The 21,643-nt window shown below is 50.0% G+C and overlaps 1 protein-coding gene across 3 annotated transcripts in view; it reads right to left on the minus strand.

Moving 5' to 3' along the window:
• LOC119978562 (cyclin-dependent kinase 18-like) overlaps nucleotides 1–21,643 on the minus strand; it is a 127,505-nt gene that overhangs the window by 2,663 nt on the left and 103,199 nt on the right. For all 3 annotated transcript variants that reach the window (XM_038820294.1, XM_038820295.1, XM_038820296.1), the window contains 3 exons: nucleotides 19,984–20,026; nucleotides 18,745–18,835; nucleotides 3,319–3,396 (listed from right to left, as the gene is read on the minus strand). In XM_038820294.1, coding sequence (XP_038676222.1) covers nucleotides 3,319–3,396; nucleotides 18,745–18,835; nucleotides 19,984–20,026 — 212 coding nt within the window. The remainder of the gene's footprint in view (nucleotides 1–3,318; nucleotides 3,397–18,744; nucleotides 18,836–19,983; nucleotides 20,027–21,643) is intronic.

Consider the following 21,643-nt stretch of genomic DNA (forward strand, 5'->3'; position numbering starts at 1 on the left):
TGATCCCAGTTACTCAGGGAATACCAGTGCCCTGATCCCAGTTACTCAGGGAATACCAATGCTCTGATCCCAGTTACTCAGGGAATACCAGCACCCTGATCCCAGTTACTCAGGGAATACCAGTGCCCTGATCCCAGTTACTCAGGGAATACCAGCGCCCTGATCCCAGTTACTCAGGGAATACCAGCGCCCTGATCCCAGTTACCCAGGGAATACCAATACCCTGATCCCAGTTACTCAGGGAATACCAGCGCCCTGATCCCAGTTACTCAGGGAATACCAGTGCCCTGATCCCAGTTACCCAGGGAATACCAGCGCCCTGATCCCAGTTACTCAGGGAATACCAATGCTCTGATCCCAGTTACTCAGGGAATACCAGCGTCCTGATCCCAGTTACTCAGGGAATACCAGTGCCCTGATCCCAGTTACCCAGGGAATTCTAATGCTCTGATCCCAGTTACTCAGGGAATACCAGCATCCTGATCCCAGTTACTCAGGGAATACCAGTGCCCTGATCCCAATTACCCAGGGAATTCTAATGCTCTGATCCCAGTTACTCAGGGAATACCAGCGCTCTGATCCCAGTTACTCAGGGAATACCAGCGCCCTGATCCCAGTTACCCAGGGAATACCAGTGCCCTGATCCCAGTTACTCAGGGAATACCTGTGCCCTGATCCCAGTTACTCAGGGAATACCAGCATCCTAATCCCAGTTACCCAGGGAATACCAGCGCCTTGATCCCAGTTACTCAGGGAATACCAGCGCCCTGATACCAGTTACTCAGGGAATACCAGCGTCCTGATCCCAGTTACTCAGGGAATACCAGCGCCCTGATCCCAGTTACCCAGGGAATTCTAATGCTCTGATCCCAGTTACTCAGGGAATACCAGCATCCTGATCCCAGTTACTCAGGGAATACCAGCGCTTTGATCCCAGTTACTCAGGGAATACCAGTGCCTTGATCCCAGTTACTCAGGGAATACCTGTGCCCTGATCCCAGTTACTCAGGGAATACCAGCGCCCTGATCCCAGTTACCCAGGGAATACCAGTGCCCTGATCCCAGTTACTCAGGGAATACCTGTGCCCTGATCCCAGTTACTCAGGGAATACCAGCATCCTGATCCCAGTTACTCAGGGAATACCAGCGCTCTGATCCCAGTTACTCAGGGAATACCAGCGCCCTGATCCCATTTACCCAGGGAATACCAGTGCCCTGATCCCAGTTACTCAGGGAATACCTGTGCCCTGATCCCAGTTACTCAGGGAATACCAGCATCCTGATCCCAGTTACCCAGGGAATACCAGCGCCTTGATCCCAGTTACTCAGGGAATACCAGCGCCCTGATACCAGTTACTCAGGGAATACCAGCGTCCTGATCCCAGTTACTTAGGGAATACCAGCGCCCTGATCCCAGTTACCCAGGGAATTCTAATGCTCTGATCCCAGTTACTCAGGGAATACCAGCATCCTGATCCCAGTTACTCAGGGAATACCAGCGCTTTGATCGCAGTTACTCAGGGAATACCAGTGCCTTGATCCCAGTTACTCAGGGAATACCTGTGCCCTGATCCCAGTTACTCAGGGAATACCTGTGCCCTGATCCCAGTTACTCAGGGAATACCAGCGCCCTGATCCCAGTTACCCAGGGAATACCAGTGCCCTGATCCCAGTTACTCAGGGAATACCTGTGCCCTGATCCCAGTTACTCAGGGAATACCAGCGCCCTGATCCCAGTTACCCAGGGAATACCAGCGCCCTGATCCCAGTTACTCAGGGAATACCAATGCCCTGATCCCAGTTACTCAGGGAATACCAGCATCCTGATCCCAGTTACTCAGGGATTACCAGCGCCCTGATCCCAGTTACTCAGGGAATACCAGTGCCCTGATCCCAGTTACTCAGGGAATACCAGCGCCCTGATCCTAGTTACTCAGGGAATACCAGCATCCTGATCCCAGTTACCCAGGGAATACCAGCGCCTTGATCCCAGTTACTCAGGGAATACCAGTGCCCTGATCCCAGTTACTCAGGGAATACCAGCGTCCTGATCCCAGTTACTCAGGGAATACCAGCGCCCTGATCCCAGTTACTCAGGGAATACCAGCGCCCTGATCCCAGTTACTCAGGTAATACCAGCGCCCTGATCCCAGTTACTCAGGGAATTCTAATGCTCTGATCCTAGTTACTCAGGGAATACCAGCGCCCTGATCCCAGTTACCCAGGGAATACCAGCGTCCTGATCCCAGTTACTCAGGGAATACCTGTGCTCTGATCCCAGTTACTCAGGGAATACCAGTGCCCTGATCCCAGTTACTCAGGGAATACCAGCGCCCTGATCCCAGTTACTCAGGGAATACCAGCGCCCTGATCCCAGTTACTCAGGGAATTCTAATGCTCTGATCCCAGTTACTCAGGGAATACCAGCGCCCTGATCCCAGTTACCCAGGGAATACCAGCGTCCTGATCCCAGTTACCCAGGGAATACCAGCGCCCTGATCCCAGTTACTCAGGGAATACCAATGCCCTGATCCCAGTTACTCAGGGAATACCAGCATCCTGATCCCAGTTACTCAGGGATTACCAGCGCCCTGATCCCAGTTACTCAGGGAATACCAGTGCCCTGATCCCAGTTACTCAGGGAATACCAGCGCCCTGATCCTAGTTACTCAGGGAATACCAGCATCCTGATCCCAGTTACCCAGGGAATACCAGCGCCTTGATCCCAGTTACTCAGGGAATACCAGTGCCCTGATCCCAGTTACTCAGGGAATACCAGCGTCCTGATCCCAGTTACTCAGGGAATACCAGCGCCCTGATCCCAGTTACTCAGGGAATACCAGCGCCCTGATCCCAGTTACTCAGGTAATACCAGCGCCCTGATCCCAGTTACTCAGGGAATTCTAATGCTCTGATCCTAGTTACTCAGGGAATACCAGCGCCCTGATCCCAGTTACCCAGGGAATACCAGCGTCCTGATCCCAGTTACTCAGGGAATACCTGTGCTCTGATCCCAGTTACTCAGGGAATACCAGTGCCCTGATCCCAGTTACTCAGGGAATACCAGCGCCCTGATCCCAGTTACTCAGGGAATACCTGTGCCCTGATCCCAGTTACTCAGGGTATACCAACGCCCTGATCCCAGTTCCTCAGGAGATATCCTCCGACTTTGCTATTCAATTCCAATGATGCCTTGCTTTATTCAAACTAAATCGCTTCACTTTCATTTATTAATCATTTTAAAATGTTTTGCTTAATTTCCTTTTTCCCCATCAGTTCAAACCATTGCACCGGGCTGGTATCCCACACAAAACCTACCGGATTGGGGATATGTTGAACCTCGGTAGCCTGGATCTTTCTGCATTTGGATGTCTTTCAAAGTGAAAATACTGATATCTACAAAGGAGTGAAATGCAAATCAAACGTGAGAACTTGAATCAGTAATATGTGGCTAAAGTTTGTTTGACTCCTTGCAAAAAGTCCTCTGGAAGAAACAGAGCTCGGAAACACCTCGTTCAGCACCAGATTGCTCCCATGTGTTCGGGAAGGTGGAAACGGGAACATTATTATCCTTCCAGCTTGCAGGGCGCTGCCCCTCACTGCATTGGTGTCTCCTTAGGTACCAAGTGATTAATGACATCAACTTCATTTGCAGAAGAGAAGCAGATCATTCGCTTCAACTGGTCGTGTCTCAACTCACAGCGAGTCCCGTTCTCCTACCAACCCTGTGCTCGCTCAACAACATTTGCTCCCAGTCAAGCAACATCTTAATATTAAAATTCTCATTTGTATTTTGATATTCCCGCCATGGTCTCCCTTTTCCCTATCTCTGTAATCTCCTCCAACCCCAACAACCATCCAAGATATGTGAACTCATCTAATTCCAGGCTCCTGAACATCCCCGATTTTGATTGCTCCAGCATAGCTGGCCAGGAATTCAATTGGTCTGGAATATCCTCTCCATTCCACCTCTTTACCTTGCTTTCCTCTTTCAAGACACTCATTAAAACCTAAACCTATCTTTTAGGCCTAGCATTTGGTCACCTGAGCTATTGGGCCTGATTGAACGGCCACGCTGCACCCACATGGGAGTGCCATGTGGCCGCTCCCGGGATCGACGCGGCTCGCAACGTTCGATCACGACGTTCGATGTAAATCCTGCCCATCGTGTCTGCTTTGCCATTCAATCATGGCTGACATTTTTCTCATCCCCATTCTCCTGTCTTCTCCCCACAACCCCTGATCGATCCCCTTATTAATCAAGAACCTATCCATCTCTGTCTTAAGGGATTGGAGACCCGCAGGTGCATACTCTTTCAGCTGGGTAGTACCCTGGCACTGCTGGGTGCCACCCAGGTACCCTGGCGCTTCCAGCCTGGCACCCTGGCAGTACTGGCCTGGCAGTGCCACCTGGGTTCCAGCCTGGCACCCTGGCAGTACTGGCCTGGCAGTGCCACCTGGGTTCCAACCTGGCACTTCCAAGGTGGCCAGGTGGCACTTCCAGCTGGCAGGGGCATTACCAGAGTACTAGGCTGGCATTGCCAAGCTTGCCTTTTTCATGTGGTGGCAATCAGGCCGAGGGTGCCCTGCATGGGGGCTGTGGGGCCGGGACTCCAGGGATCGCTACGCCATTTTTAAATGGCGTCCCGATCTCTCGCTGCACTGAGGTCTTCCGGCAAGTGGTGTGCCTCAGTTCCCAAAACGGGGCTACATGCGGCCCTGGCTTTGCATTCCCCGCTGAGGCCCCCTATCTAACCAGAGTGACATTCGATAGCGTTGTGTTTCTCGGCAGTGCGAGAGCTGGCAAACACGCGACTAAACACGCTCGCTACAGGACTTTGTTCCCATTTAATTAAATCGCGCCCATTATCCCTTCATGTGACTCAATATCATACTTTATTTCTGAATCCTTTTCTGAAGTGCCTTGGGTTACAGAGAGATGCTATGTAACGAGAGGATTTCTTTGTGGTTATTTATGCTCCACACGAGTCTCCACCCTTTCTATTTACTTCATCTCGCCTTATCAGCATATTCCTCCACCCCTTTCTCCACCATGCACTTTTCAAACTTCCCCTTAACTGCACTATTAGTGTCAGCGTTAGTTTAGTGAGTAGTATTCTTGCTTCTGAGTCGGAGGGCAGCGGGTTCAATTTCCCCTCTAGAAACAGTGTACCGAATCTGGGTTGACACTCCACTATAGGACAAAGGGAGCTTTGAATTGTTTGAGATGCTGTCTTTCACATGAGATGCGTAACCTTGTTGGCTGGATGTAAAATATCCCACGGCAATACTTTGAGGAAAAGCTGTGGAGTTATCCCTGGTGCCCTGGCCAATATTTATCTTTCAATCAACATCGTAAAAAAAAATTATCTGGTCATCTCGCACATTATTATTTGGACCACAATTCCTGCATTACAACGCGACAAGAGCTTTTTGTGAGTTATAATGCACATTGAGTAACCCAGTGATCATGAAAAATGCTACATAAATGCACAACTTTCTTATCTTTTCCCTTCTACCTCTTGGGTGGATGTAAACAATCCCACGGCATTATTTCAGAGAGGAGTAGAGGAGCTTTACCTTGTGTCCTGGTCAGTATCTATCTTTCAACAACAACACTAAAAATTAAAAATGACAAATTAACAACACTAAAATGTTCATTGCCACATTGCTGTTCATTGGATCTTGCTGTGTACCGTGTTTTCTACATGACAACAATGACCACACTTCAGTCTTTCATTTGTCCGTAAACTGCTTCAGGCCTTCCTGAGGTTGTGACAGGTGCTACAGAAATGCAAGTCTTCCTTTTGAAGAACTTACTCCTGTATTGAATGTTTTGCTCGTCTTTCCCCTTGGCCTTTCAGTGAGATCACCTTGAATGATTACTTGTCTCTCACTCTCCAAGCAGAGGAAAAAAATCTTTCATTCAATCAGCCCTCCTTCACCACTCGTGTGACGAATCTTTTGGAATTCTCCACAACAGAGGGCTGTGACGGCCCAGTCGTTGAGTGTATTCAAGACAGAAATCGATAGATTTGTAGATATTAAAGATATCGAAGGATAAGGACATAGTGCAGGGAAATGGCACAGAGGTAGGAGATTAGCCATGATCTAATTAAATTGTGGAGCCGGTTCGGGGGCTAAATGGCCTACTGCTGCTCATAATAATAATAATAATCTTTATTGTCACAAGTAGGCTTACATTAACACTGCAATTAAGTTAATGTGAAAAGCCTCTAGTCGCCACATTCCGGCGCCTGTTCGGGTACACAGGGGGAGAATTCAGAATGTCCAAATTACCTAAAAGCACGTCTTTCGGGACTTGTGGGAGGAAACTGGAGCACTCAGAGGAAACCCACGCAGACACGGGGAGAACATGCAGACTCCGCACAGTGACCCAAGCCGGGAATTGAACCTGGGACCCTGGCGCTGTGAAGCAACAGTGTTAATCACTGTGCTACCGTGCCCCCCCCCCCCACCCATGCTACCATTTTCCCATGTTCCTGATAATAGTAAAAACCTCTACTGAACTTTCTCTTCGCCATCTCTGTGTCAGTGACAATGATCCACATATCCCAAGTTCCCTTTCTTAATTAGAGTTTTCTTTCCCGTGTACAAATATATGTTCATTGTTGCTTCAATGCCTTTTCAATAATGGGACACTAAAACTATACAGGGTACTCAGCTTGTGGTCTATTCAATGTTTTTTGTGAGCTCATCATTACCTCTTTACTTGTGAACAGAGTTAATATTGACATCACTGTGTCAACCAATAACTTCCAATGCAGGATAGGGCCTAGAGTGCCTGAACCCATGGCCAAAAACCAACACCCCTGTATTTGTTGGCCTGGATTGACTCCCAATCCAGCAACGCCTCCATTTTAAAATTCTGAACTTTGTTTTGAAATCTCTTCATGGCCTCACCTTCACTTTATCTCAGCAAACTTCTCCAGCCCTACAGCCATCTGGGATCTCCGGATTCCTCCACCTCTGGCCCCTTGAGCTTCACTGTTTTGCCTCCACCATTGACGGCAATGTGTCTAAACTCTAGAATTCCCTCCCGGAAACTCTCTCGCTGTTCCTCCAGGTTGCCCTTAAAACCTATTGCTGCGTCCAAACTATTGGTCATTTGTACCAATAACTCCTGATGGTTTGGTCTCAAATTTTGATCTTGTGACTTGCTTTGGGATATTTTTAGGCTGGAAAGTGGAGCTGATTCCACAAAAGATCAGCCATGATCTCATTGAATGGCGGAGCAGGCTCGAGGGGCCAGATGGCCTACTCCTGCTCCTAGTTCTTATGTTCTTATATTACAACACCAAAGGAGCCACATAAATGCGAGTTGTTTATGTTATTGCAGAAGATTCCCCGGTAAAAGCCGGATTTATTTCTTCAGTAAAATGCAGTAGGTGGAGGGTAGTTAAAGAATACAGAAGGTCTGCATAAAATTGATATGATTGATCGGCGCATCACCCAATCACCTCCATTTTGGCTCAGGACTTGGGTGGTCTCAATATATGGATATATATTGTACAGACCTTTTTATTTTAGACATATATAAAACATAAAATGTTAATGGCCCTGTTCGTGGATTTATCCGACTACAGCAACCCTTTCAGGGAATAATATATGTGGAAGATTTGACTTTGTGCAATAGTGTAAGAGGGCAATAAGGAATCATCAGCCATTTCCCACCGTCCAAAATCTAACCCCAGTGAACCTAAACTGTAAGCACAGGCAAGCTACTTGCACATTTGGAAGGTGGACTACCATCTCCACCTGTCATTGAAAGGGGCAACAAAGTTGGAGAAGGTAGTCAAGAAGGCATACGGCATGCTTGCCTTCATTGGCCGGGGCATTGAGTATAAGAATTGGCAAGTCATGTTGCAGCTGTATAGAACCTTAGTTGGGCCACACTTGGAGTTCAATTCTGTGTTCAATTCTGGTCGCCACACTACCAGAAGGATGTGGAGGCTTTAGAAAGGGTGCAGAAGACATTTACCAGGATGTTGCCTGGTATGGAGGGCATTGGCTATGAGGAGCGGTTGAATAAACTTGGTTTGTTCTCACTAGAACGACGGAGGTTGAGGGGCGACCTGATAGAGGTCTACAAAATTATGAGGGGCATAGACAGAGTGGATAGTCAGAGGCTTTTTCCCAAGGTTGACGGGTCAATTACTAGGGGGCATAGGTTTAAGGTGCGAGGGGCAAGGTTTAGAGGAGATGTACGAGGCAAGTTTTTTTACACAGAGGGTAGTGGGTGCCTGGAACTCGCTGCCGGAGGATGTGGTGGAATCAGGGACGATAGTGACATTTAAGGGGCATCTTGACAAATACATGAATAGGATGTGAATAGAGGGATACGGACCCAGGAAGTGTAGAAGATTTTAGTTTAGACGGGCAGCATGGTCGGCGCAGGCTTGGAGGGCCGAAGGGCCTGTTCCTGTGCTGGACGTTTCTTTCTTCTTTGTTTGTTCACACAGAAAGCTTAATGGCCTCATTCAATTCTTACCCCGCCTGACGGCACGCTGCCGGGCGAGAGACATGGCACTCAAGACACCCTCTAGTTCATCTCAAAGTATTTTGAACAGTTTGTCTAGCCACATTTGAGTTATTTATGTGACCCTAAGAGAGAACACAAACAATAGGGCTGAATTTGTTTCACACCGATAGAAATCATATTTGAAGGAGGAGATGGAACACTGAGTAAAAGCTGTGAATTGAGTGTTGATTTAACCAGAACGGTTCAGTAACATTAAGCTGAGGTACTAGTAACTCTAGGCCCTCATTAGACAATGTGTACAGGACAGTCTGTCTGTTTGTTATTGTAACTAGAGGAGATTTTTGTATTTAATTGTTTTCAAACTTTAAAATGAATTATAACTTATAATTTTACTTAAAATAGTCGAGGGGGGCGGATTATCCATGTGGGGTGGTGCCGCATGTTCATAAATGTGAGGTTATCCGCTTCGGTAGCAAAAATAGGAAGGTAGATTATTATCTGAATGGGTGTAAATTGAGAGAGGTGGATACTCAACGAGACCTTGGTGTCCTCGTGCATCAGTCCTAAGCGCGCAGGTACAGCAGGCAGTAAAGAAGGCAAATGGTACGTTGGCTTTCATCACGAGAGGAGTTGGGTATAGGAATAGAAATGTTTTACTGTAATTGTATAGAGCATTGGTGAGGCCACACCTGGAGTATTGTGTGCAGTTTGGTGTCCTTATCTGAGGAAGGATGTTCTTGCTCTGGAGGGAGGGCAGCGAAGGTTTACCAGGCTGATTCATGGGATGGTGGGACTCGTATGTAATCAAAGAATTTACAGTGCAGAAGGAGGCCTTTCGGCCTATCGAGCCTGCACCGGCCTTTGGAAAGAGCACCCTCCCCAAGCCCCCGCCCCATCCCCGTAACCCAGTAACCCCACCCAACCAACCTTTTTGGACACTAAGGGGCAATTTATCATGGCCATTCCATCTAACCTGCACATTTTTGGACTGCGGGAGGAAACCGGAGCACCCGAAGGAAACCGACACGGGGAGAACGTGCAGACTCTGCACAGGCCGTGACCCAGCCGGGAATTGAACCTGGGGCCCTGGAGCTGTGATGCAACTGTGCTAACCACTGTGTTACCGTGCCCCCCACGTATGAGGAGAGACTAAGTCGGTGAGGAATTTATTCATTGGAGTTTAGAAGAGTGAGGGGAGGATCTCTTAGTAACTTATAAAGTTCTAACAGGGTTAGACAGGGTAGATTCAGAGAGAATATTCCTGATGGTGGGGGAGTCCAGAACAGGGGCCATAGTTTGAGCAAAAGGGGTAAACCTTTTAGGACTGAGGTGAGGAGAAATTTCTTCACCCAGAGAGTGGGGAATCTGTGGAATCCACTACCACAGAAAGTAGTGGAGGCCAAAACGTTGTGTAATTTCAAGATGGGATCAGATATAGTTCTTGGGGCTAAAGGGATGTGGGTGGGGCAGGATCAGGGTATTAAACCTGATGATCAGCAATGATCATAACGGATGGCGGAGCAGGTTCGAAGGGCCAAATCGCCTCCTCCTGCTTCTAATTTCTATGTTTCTGAGCCTGTCATGTGTTACGCCAGGGAGGGGGTGGTGGGGAGAGGGGGGGTGGTGGGGGGAGGGGAATGGGATATAAATGCTGGCACAGCTAGCGATGCCTACATCGCTTGAACAAATATAAAAAACATTAATCAATGGTCGTTGAGAGGGGCACGGATAAACCTTTGTGGTACATGTTTGAGCCACTCTGGTCTGCTGGCTGATCGGGACAGTTAGGGGGAGGGTCTCCGGCAGGACAGTCTATAGCTCAATTGTAATTTTGTCCCCATTATCCACAGTATGAGTCCCTGAACATGAATAGAGGGCATTCAGTCACTTTGGTTTCAGGACATCCTAAAGCTCTTAGAACATAGAACATAGAACAGTACAGCACAGAACAGGCCCTTCGGCCCTCGATGTTGTGCCGAGCAATGATCACCCCACTCAAACCCACGTATCCACCCTATACCCGTAACCCAACAATCCCCCCATTAACCTTACACTACGGGCAATTTAGCATGGCCAATCCACCTAACCCACACATCTTTGGACTGTGGGAGGAAACCGGAGCACCCGGAGGAAACCCACGCACACACGGGGAGGACGTGCAGACTCCACACAGACAGTGACCCAGCCGGGAATCGAACCTGGGACCCTGGAGCTGTGAAGCATTTATGCTAACCACCATGCTACCGTGCCAATTTTGAACTTTACGTTGAAGCGCGTGGAACAAAAGGGACAGTGGGTGATGTTGCTCAGTGACAGGAAACAGCGAGTAGAGGTGAACGGTTGTTTTTCAGACCAATGTTCCCGAAGGGGTCGGTATTAAGGCTACTGCTTCTCCTGATCTATATTAATGATCTGGTCTTGGGTATACAGAGCACTTTCAAAATTTGCCATAGACATAAAACATGGAAGCATTGCAAACTATGAGGCGGATTGTGACAGACTTCAAAAGGACATAGATTGGATTTTGGAATGGGTGGCCACATGGCACATGAAATTTAATGCAGAGCGGTTTGAAGTGATACATTTTGGTAGGAAGAACATGGAGAGTCGATATAAAATGAAGTGCAGAATTCTAAAGGGGCTGCAGGAAGAGAGGAGCTATACGGGCACAAATTATTGACGATGGCAGGACAGATTGAAAAAGTGGTTTAGAAAGTTTAGACAGCCTGGACTTTATAAATAGAGACACAGAGGACAAAGGAAAGGGGAGTTATGAAAAACCTTTGTAAAAACCAATTCTGGGAACCACACTTTAAGTGAGAGGCGGCAGAGAAGATTGACGAGAATGATTCAATGGATGGGGAACTTGGTTACGTGGATAAACCAGAGGAGCTCGAGTTGCCCTTGGATATTGTTAGTAAAACAAAGGTAGTTTTAAGGGATTTATATTTTTATTTGTAAACAGTAGAAATAAGGTACAGTTTTAAGTGGGTTTAATTTACTGTTTCTGTGCATGGAAGGGAAAAACCTATCGTTAGATTCATGCTGAGCAAAGGTGTGTGTACGTGTGGGGGTTGTTCAATCTCAATTGTGATTCTTTGTGCTTGGAGAGGGCTATGACATAAAGAGAAAATAAACCAGCAGCGGTTGCTTATCAACTGGGGCTTTTAAGATTTAGTTTAGCTAATTTGATTGCAGTTGGAGATAGGTCATGAGAGAGAAAGCAGCTCTCACAGCTCTGCTGGAAGCAGGTGGTTGTAGAAGCCTGAAGAGGGACCATCTTTCTCAGCCTTGCTAGAATAAAAGCCATACTAAGGAGTATTGGTGAAGAAAACAGATGCCGGATACCTGCTAGTTAAGGAGACTAGAGAAATGAAGAGAAGTTTCCAAGAAGTCTGGAGTTAACGGAACAGAGGAAACTGGGACCAGAAGAGATCACTGTTCAGCGAAGTTAGAGAGAGTTGAAAAGGCACTGGGTGATGAGAGGCCAGAAAGATCTGCAGTAGTGCTAAGGTTTGTGAGAAACTAATACAATTTGGAAGACATTATTTGAAATAATTGTGGAAATTGGTGGCTGGTCCTCGGAGTTTGTGTAAAAGCCTCTAAGTCAAAGAAAACCTGAAGGGAGAGGTGTAAAACCTGAAAGTGAAACCACGATGAAAGCAGCGGAGGGAGAGCATCATTTAAAATAAGATTTGATGACCGGGAGTGTGTGCTGCGCTGGGCCAAGAAAGAGAGGAGCAGTAAATGGGAGAATTCGGTAGTGAGGATCTACCAGGACTGGAGTGCGGAAGTGGCTAAGCGGCGGGCCAGGTTCAACCGGACGAAGGCGGTGCTTCATGCTAAGCAGGTCAGGTTTGGAATGCTGCAGCCTGCGCGCCTGTGGGTGACATACAAGGACCGGCACCATTACTTCGAGTTCCCGGAGGAGGCGTGGGCCTTTGTACAGGCGGAGAAGCTGGACTTGAACTAGGGCCTGGGAACATACTTTGGCCGGCGTTGTTTCCGCTGTGGCTGTTTTGTTCCAACTGTTTCAACTTTTTCAACTTCGAAATGTGTGTTATGTATGCTGGTTTTCTTTTTGCTCTGTTTACGGGTGGGTTTGTCTGTTGGGTATGGTTGTGGGGTAGGTGGGGAGTGTTGGGGGTTTGTGTTCTATATGTTCTCTTCTGTACGGGGCTGGGGATTGAGGGGAAACTGGATTTTGGGGAACTGCGTCAGAAGGATGGGGTGTGGCATTGTGAAAGCGCGGGCTTTCCTCTGGTTTCCCGCGCTGCGGGGCAGGGGGGTGGAGCTTGCGATGGGGGAAGGGCCTCTACGGGTCTTTTTTCCCGCGCTGCAATAATGCCAAGGAGGTGTGGCAAGAGGGGGATGACCCCAAGCCGGGAGGGGATAGGTTTTGGCGGGAGCTGCCGGGGTCAGCAGAAGTCAGCTGACTCACGGAAGTACCATGGAGGGTGCATCGCGGCTAGGAGGGGTCCTAGCCTGGGGGGGGGAGGGGGGGGGGGGGGGGATACCGGGTTGCTGCTGGAACGACTAGGAAGGAGCGGATGAGGGCCGGGGGGGAAGAGGAGAGGCGCTATCGCCATGGGGAACGGGTCGAGCGGGGTATGCTGGCCTGGGGCGAACATCTGCCAAGCTATGGCTAGTCGGCAGGGGAGGGGGGCGGGTTGCCCTCTGATCCGGCTGATTACCTGGAACGTGAGGGGGCTGAACGGGCCGGTTAAGAGAACCAGGGTGGTCTCCCATCTAAGGGGGTTGAAGGCGGACGTGGCTATGCTCCAGGAGACCCACCTGAAGGTGGCGGACCAGGTCCGTCTGAGGAAGGGGTGGGTGGGGCAGGTTTATCATTCAGGATTGGACGCAAAGAACCGGGGGGTGGCGATTCTAGTGGGGAAGAGGGTGGCGTTTGAGGCGGCTGAGGTGGTGTCGGACAAGGAGGGTAGATATATCATGGTGAGGGGTAGGCTGCAGGGAGAGAAGGTGGTGCTGGTGAACGTATATGCCCCGAATTGGGATGATGCTGGCTTCATGAGGCGCTTGTTGGGCCGCGTCCCGGACCTGGAGGCAGGGGGCCTGATCATGGGGGGAGATTTTAACACAGTGCTGGATCCCACACTGGACCGGTCCAGTTCAAGGACGGGTAGGAGACCGGCGGCGGCCAAAGTGCTGAGGGGATACATGGACCAGATGGGAGGGGTGGATCCCTGGAGGTTTGGGAGACCGAGAGCGCGGGAGTATTCCTTTTTCTCTCACGTCCATAGGGTTTATTCCCGGATAGACTTTTTTGTCCTGAGCAGGGGGTTGATCCCGAGGGTGCAGGATGCCGAGTATTCGGCCATAGCGATTTCGGACCATGCCCCGCACTGGATTGATCTGGAGATGGGGGAGGCGCGGGACCAGCGCCCGCTCTGGCGCCTGGATGTGGGGATGCTGGCGGAGGAGGAGGTGTGTAAGAGGGTTCGGAGAAGCATTGAGGGGTATCTGGTTACCAATGATACGGGGGAGGTCCAGGTGGGGATGGTCTGGGAGGCTCTGAAAGCAGTGATCCGGGGGGAGCTGATCTCCATCCGGGCCCACAGGGAAAGGAAGGAGAGGAAGGAGAGGGAGAGACTGGTGGGAGAGCTTCTGGAGGTGGACAGGAGATATGCGGAGGCACCGGAGGAAGGGTTGCTGGGAGAACGGCGCAGGTTGCAGGCCAATTTTGACTTGCTGACCACCAGAAAGGCGGAGACACAGTGGAGGAGGGCGCAGGGTGCGGTATATGAGTATGGAGAGAAGGCGAGCAGGATGTTGGCGCATCAGCTCCGTAGGCGAGATGCGGCTAGGGAAATTGGGGGAGTGAAGGATGGGGGTGGAAATGTAGTGCAGAAGGGGACAGAAGTAAACGGGGTCTTTAGGGACTTTTACGAGGGATTGTACCGGTCGGAACCTCCGAGGGGGAGAGAGGGGATGGAGAGCTTCATGAACAGGCTATGTTTCCCAAGGGTTCAAGAGAGGCTGGTTGAGGGGCTGGGGGCGCCGATAGAGTTGGAGGAGCTAGTCAGGGGGATCGGGCAAATGCAGTCAGGTAAGGCCCCGGGGCCGGACGGGTTCCCGGCAGAATTTTACAAAAAATATGCGGACCTGGTGGGTCCCCTGCTGGTGCGAACTTTCAATGAGGCGTGGGAGGGGGGGGCTTTGCCCCCGACGATGTCGCGGGCACTGATCTCTTTGATCCTAAAACGGGATAAGGACCCCTTGCAGTGCGGATCATATAGGCCTATTTCACTCCTTAACGTAGACGCTAAGTTGCTGGCGAAGATCCTGGCTACCAGGATAGAGGATTGTGTGCCAGAGGTAATTCATGAAGATCAGACAGGGTTTGTCAAGGGGCGGCAGCTCAACACGAATGTGCGGAGACTGCTCAATGTTATCATGATGCCGGCAGTGGAGGGGGAGGCGGAGATAGTGGTGGCGCTGGATGCAGAGAAGGCGTTTGATAGAGTTGAATGGGGGTACCTATGGGAGGTGCTGGAGAGGTTTGGATTTGGGGAGGGATTCATCAAATGGGTGAGGCTGCTTTACGCGGCGCCGATGGCGAGTGTAGTCACAAATGGAAGGAGATCGGAGTATTTTAGGCTTTATCGTGGGACCAGGCAGGGGTGTCCCCTGTCCCCCCTGCTCTTTGCACTGGCGATTGAACCGCTGGCCATGGCGTTGAGGGAGTCAGGGAAGTGGAGGGGTCTGGTGCGGGGGGGGGAGGAGCACCGGGTATCGCTGTATGCAGACGACCTGCTGTTATATGTGGCGGACCCAGAGGGGGGAATGCCGGGGGTGATGGAACTGTTAGCGGAATTTGGGGGCTTCTCGGGCTATAAGCTGAACTTAGGAAAGAGCGAGGTATTTGTAGTGCACCCGGGAGATCAGGAGGAGGGAATTGGGAGGCTCCCCTTCAGGCGGGCAGTGAAGAGTTTCAGGTACCTGGGGGTGCAGGTGGCCAGGAGTTGGGGGGCTCTTCATAAGCTTAACTTCACCAGACTAGTGGAACAGATGGAGGAGGAATTTAAAAGGTGGGACATGGTGCCGCTATCGCTGGCGGGCAGAGTGCAATCCGTCAAAATGACGGTTCTCCCGAGGTTCTTGTTCCTCTTCCAGTGCTTGCCCATCTTTATCCCTAGGGCCTTTTTTAAAAGAGTGACCAGCAGCATCATGGGATTTGTTTGGGCGCATGGCACCCCAAGGGTGAAGAGGGTCTTCTTGGAGCGGAGTAGGGATGGGGGGGGGCTGGCGTTGCCCAACCTCTCGGGGTATTACTGGGCGGCCAACGTGTCGATGGTGCGTAAGTGGGTGATGGAGGGGGAGGGGGCAGCATGGAAACGGATGGAGAGAGCGTCCTGTGGGGATACAAGCCTGGGGGCCCTGGTAACGGCGCCGTGGCCGCTCCCTCCCACGAGGTATACCACGAGTCCGGTGGTGGCGGCTACCCTCAAGATTTGGGGGCAGTGGAGGCGACATAGGGGAGAAGTGGGGGGCTCGATGGAGGCTCCGTTAAGGGGGAACCATAGGTTCGTCCCGGGGAACATGGATGGGGGATTTCGGGGATGGTATAGAGCGGGCATTAGACAGCTGAAGGACCTGTTTATCGACGGAAGGTTTGCGAGCCTGGGGGAGTTGGAAGAGAAATTTGGGCTCCCGCCGGGAAACATGTTTAGATATCTGCAGGTAAAGGCATTTGCTAGACGGCAGGTGGAGGGATTCCCTGCGCTCCCCGCGAAGGGGGTGAGTGACAGGGTGCTCTCGGGGGTCTGGGTCGGGGAGGGGAAGATATCCGATATCTACAAGCTTATGCAGGAGAAGGAAGAGGCGTCAGTAGAGGAGCTGAAAACGAAGTGGGAGGGGGAACTGGGGGAACAGATCGAAGACGGGACATGGGCTGATGCCCTGGAGAGGGTAAATTCTTCCTCCTCGTGTGCGCGGCTTAGCCTCATCCAATTCAAGGTGCTGCATAGGGCCCACATGACTGGGACGAGGATGAATAGGTTCTTTGGGGGTGAAGATAGGTGTGCCAGGTGCTCGGGGAGTCCAGCGAACCATGCCCATATGTTCTGGGCATGCCCGGCATTGGAGGAGTTCTGGAAGGGGGTGGCGAGGACGGTGTCAAGGGTGGTGGGATCCAGGGTCAAGCCAGGATGGGGACTCGCGATCTTTGGGGTTGGGGTAGAGCCGGGAGTGCAGGAGGCGAAAGAGGCCGGTGTGCTGGCCTTTGCGTCCCTAGTAGCCCGGCGAAGGATTTTGCTACAGTGGAAGGACGCGAGGCCCCCAAGCGTGGAGACCTGGATCAATGACATGGCGGGCTTTATTAAGCTTGAGAAGGTTAAATTCGCCCTGAGAGGATCGGTGCAAGGGTTCTTTAAACGGTGGCAACCTTTCCTCGACTTTCTGGCTCAACGATAGGGTACTGGGACAGTAGCAGCAGCAACCCGGGGGGGGGGGGGGGGGGGGGGGCGGTGATTATGTTAGCTTATTTTATTTAAATTTGAGTTATCTAATTTTAATTTATGGTTAAGTTCTCTTGTTTGGGGGGGGGGGTGGGGGAATGTGATACATGTGATGTTACGGTATGGGGGGAATTGTGGGTGTTATGGGGCTGTTAGTTGCATATTACTGCTTTTTGCTATACTTTTTGTTATATTTTCTGCAAAAAATTCCAATAAAAAAAAAAAAAAAAAAAAAAAAATAAAATAAGATTTGAAAGTGTGACTTTTGAAAGTGGAATTTGAAATCACTCGTGTGGAGGCTGGAGTTCAGTGGGACCAGGTGGCTCACAGTATGAGAATCACCTGAGGGGATTTTGAGGAGAAATGCACAGACATTCACTTGGGTGCAGAGAAAAGTGTTTCTTACCACAGTCACCTTGTGTGCTTAAAAGGGACTTTGTGTGTTAATGAAACCATTGTGGATTAAGATGTATTTTATAATCCCTGTGTTAAATATCACAATCTGTGTGTAATTGTTAAGATAAGGGGGGAGTAAATGCCTTAGTATTATAATCCAATTTTTTCATGTTTAATACATTTTTTGTTGTTAAAACTAATTAACGGTCCTGGGACTCTGTTTCTCCATGTTTTATTAACAAAGTAAAAGTTTATTTGGAGCCAGGATTCCATTCTGGGATGTAACAAAAGACTAAGAGAAGATTTAAGAGAGGTGCTCAAAATATGAGGGGTCCAGACAGAGTAGATAAGACACAGTAAGAACTCTTACAACGCCAGGTTAAAGTCCAACAGGTTTGTTTTGAATCACTAGCTTTCAGAGAGCAGCTCCTTCACCTGATGAAGGAGCTGCGCTCTGAAAGCTAGTAATGTTGTAAGACTTCTTACTGTGCCCACCCCAGTCCAACGTTGGCATCTCCACGTCAGTAGATTCGGCAAAACTGTTCCCAGGGACAGAAGGGCGGAGAACCTAGAGGACACAGATTTAGGTGATTGCCAAAAGATCCAACTCCAAAATGGGGAAAAACTCTTTTATGCAGCTCTTATGCAGTTATAAAAACTCTTTTATGCAGCGAGTATTTGGGATCTGGAATGCGCTGCTTCAGAGTGTGGTGGAGACATGATTTTTATTTCGCGAATTGGTTAAGCATCTGAAGAGAAAACAATTGTAGGGTTACAAAGGGCAGAGGGTAGCTCTTCCAGACAACCCCCAGGGATACGGCAGGGCAAATGGCCTCCTTTTGTGCTGTAATTATGCTGTGATTCTGGTCACTACCGTAGGAAAGACGGCACTGAATTTGCGCACAGCAACATCCCACAAGTAACAATGAAATTAATGGCCAGAGTATCTGTTTTTAGTGATGTTGGTTGATGGGGCAACTTCTTTGAGAAGTGCAGTAGGACCTTTTGCCTTAACCTGAGATGGCAAATAGAGTCTAAGTTTAATGTCTCATCCGAAACGACACCTCTGACAGTGCAGAAATCCGTAAGCATTGCACTGGAAGCGTCACCCTCGGTTTTGTGCTCCAGTCACTTGTGAGGTGCTCGAACCGACGTGCCTCAGAGGTCTGAGAGCCCTTCCCCTGGGCCACAGGTGACGGTTTCCTTTCAACACATTTTAGCGTGAGCCCACGTGCTCAAGCAGGGTGGCATTCACCGAGACATCAGCGAACACAGCAGTGCCCTGAAATCAGCAGGCAGTTTAACAGCAAAACATGAGGACCCGGCACAGAGAGGAAGAGGATCCCACATTGAGAAGGAACTCACTGTCTGGTAGGAAGTGCACTCTTTCTCCCAGGTTCTTGAAGTAAAGGTGCTGGAGAGCATCCTCGGCTGAAATCCTCTTCTTGGCCTCGTACTGACACAGAGAAATCAAGTGAAATGTCAGTCAGATTTCACCAGCAAAGCCTGCTTTTTAACTTGCCACAACTTAAGTCAAAACAGGATGGTTCAAAAGAAAAAGGCATGCCTTCAATTTAGTGAATCTGTTTCTAATAAGGCCCCGCACATTAAAATGCTGTGACTTCTGTAGTCTCGGAAGAAATTGAGTCACGATTAACAGCAGCCAAAATCTCAAAGGGAAGCAGAATAATCTGACAATTCGCTACACTTGCCAACAATACGTGGGTCGGCGGTATTGCAGGAGGGAACCCCTCTGTGAGCTCGGCATTTTTCCAGCCACGGTTTCTCAGTGTTTCTTTTCTTGCCTCTGAATTGTGAAGTTCCAAAAGAGGGTTGAGTAAACCCCTTCGGGGTCTGTGGCTAACTTGGCCCGTGCAACTCACCCACAACCTTCAGACCTCAGTGTAAATGGGAAAGATGTTACCTGGAGAGACAAGAGAAACTGGGAGTTGTTTTGAGCCATCTACAAGATGCACCGCGGCTACTCACCAAGGCTCTGAGACAGCACCGTCCAAATCTACAACCTCTCCCAGCTAAAAAGGACAAGGAGCAGGTCAGCAGGTGCATGGGAACACCTCCACTTGCGTGTTCCCCTCCTAGTCACAAACTGCCCTGACTTGGAAATATATCGCCGTTCCTTCACTGTCGCTGGGTCAAAATCATGGAACTCCCTCCCTAACAGCACTGTGTGTGTACCTGCACCACATGGACTGCAGCTGTTCACGAAGGCAGCTCACCACCACCTTCTCAAGGGCAGTTAGAGATGTGCACTAAATGCTGACCTAACCAGGGACACTCACATCCTGTTCATGAATAAAGATAACAATTATCACTGTAGCGAAAAATTGTACCATTTTTTTCCTCCTCTATAGAGAGGCACAGAAAATAAAGCAACTCATAAACCACATTTCTGTGATAATGCATCCTAGAACGTAGAACATTACAGCGCAGTACAGGCCCTTCGGCCCTCGATGTTGCGCCGACCTGTGAAACCACTCCAAAGCCCATCTATCCCATGATGATAAGGGAATAGTGTAGATGGGCTTTAGACGTCCTGTAAACAAAATACATTTGTAATTATTCAATTGTAATTTAGCTTCTTACCAATAGAAGGTTGGCAAAAAGATCTAGTCCTTCAGCATCCAGCCTAGAAAAAACACACAGAAAATAAAACATTTCCAGCTATACAGGGGCCAGTGTCTTCTGGCCCTGCCATGGTCTGCTTCCCATGCCCCCTTAACCCGTACTTCCTTCAACACCCCCCCCCCCCCCACCCCCCCAACGTGGCGGATGTGGTTAGGCATTAATCTCCATTGAGTTGGGTGGGACTGTAATATCTCACCAGGTGAGAGGGGCCGTAACATCCTGGCTAAGGAGTTTGAAACCTTGTCACAGATAATTATTTAAATAAACGTCGGTCTGAATTTTCAGGACGGAGAGCACTTAGCACCTTGGGGCTGGTTTAGCACACAGGGCTAAATCGCTGGCTTTTAAAGCAGACCAAGGCAGGCCAGCAGCACGGTTCGATTCCCGTACCAGCCTCCCCGAACAGGCAGCGGAACGTGGCGACCAGGGGCTTTTCACAGTAACTTCGTTTGAAGCCTACTTGTGACAATAAGCGATTTTCATTTCATTTCATTTCATGGGATGCCCTTCCCTGTCAACTTAGACAGGCTGGTTGCCATTTTATGCTCAAATAGAACTTTAGTTGGCAGCTGGTGAGTCTTGGAAGTCAGATTGGCTGACAGCTCCCCAGCCCCTCCAGGCACACCGCTGCAGTGGCCAGAAGAGGTACTGCAGTGCTGTGCCTCAGCATAAGCCCAGGACCGCATTTTAGGTAAGTATCGGGATTCCAGGGGGTGGGAGGTAATCCTGGCCCTGTGGGTAGGTCAGGGGAGGCGAGGGGGGGGGCAGAGCTCCCAGGTTCTGGCAGGGAGGGCACCCCAAATTTCAAAGGGCCTCCAGATTGAGCCCCGCCCCGTGTCTGCGTGGGTTTCCTCCGGGCGCTCCGGTTTCTTCCCACTGTTCAAAGATGTGCAGATTAGGTGGATTTGCCATGTTAAAATTGTCCCTTAGTATCCAAAGAAGTGAAGATTGGGTGGGGAAGCGGGGATAGGGTGGAAAAGTGGGCCCAGGTAGGGTGCCCTTTCAAAGGGGCGGTGCAGACTCAATGGTCTGAATAGTCTCCTTCTGCGATGTAGGGATTCGATGATTTTATGAAAAATGTCATGGAAACTTTTGGAGCAATCTGCCGGACGCACTGAGCTCCCATTTGGGGAATTGGGGCGCCACGTGGCAGATGGGTGCTGGGAAAGGCCTATTTCCAGATCTACCCGGTTCGCCACACCCCACGAGATCTGAGTGATCTGAATCCTGCCTATTGTGGGCGGGGTCAGTATTTGGCAAATCTGCATATCGGAGTGAGAAGCTAGTCTCACTCTAATATGCAGCTCCCTGATCTACCCGAGGTGCTGGGATCTAACCCCTTCGGAGACCATGGACAAGCGCCATTCAGAACTGGCCCCCACCAAAGGGGACCAGGCGGAACAGCACTTGGCGGGATCTCCCAGGGCATTGGTGGCCCTCGGGTGGTTGGTGTCTGGGCAAGGTGGCACCCTGGAAATACCAAGAGCCCAGGTGGCACTTGCAGGGTCACAGTCAGGGGGCCTGGCTGGCATTGTGCCCACACTGGGCAATGGCCTGGGGGTGCCCTGCCCATGTCAGGTGGGATGCGGTGCACCTGAGGACCCCCTTATAGGTGAGG

The sequence above is a fragment of the Scyliorhinus canicula genome, chromosome 15 (genome assembly GCF_902713615.1).
Source record: "Scyliorhinus canicula chromosome 15, sScyCan1.1, whole genome shotgun sequence".
In the NCBI taxonomy this organism is placed as follows: Eukaryota; Metazoa; Chordata; class Chondrichthyes; order Carcharhiniformes; family Scyliorhinidae; genus Scyliorhinus; species Scyliorhinus canicula.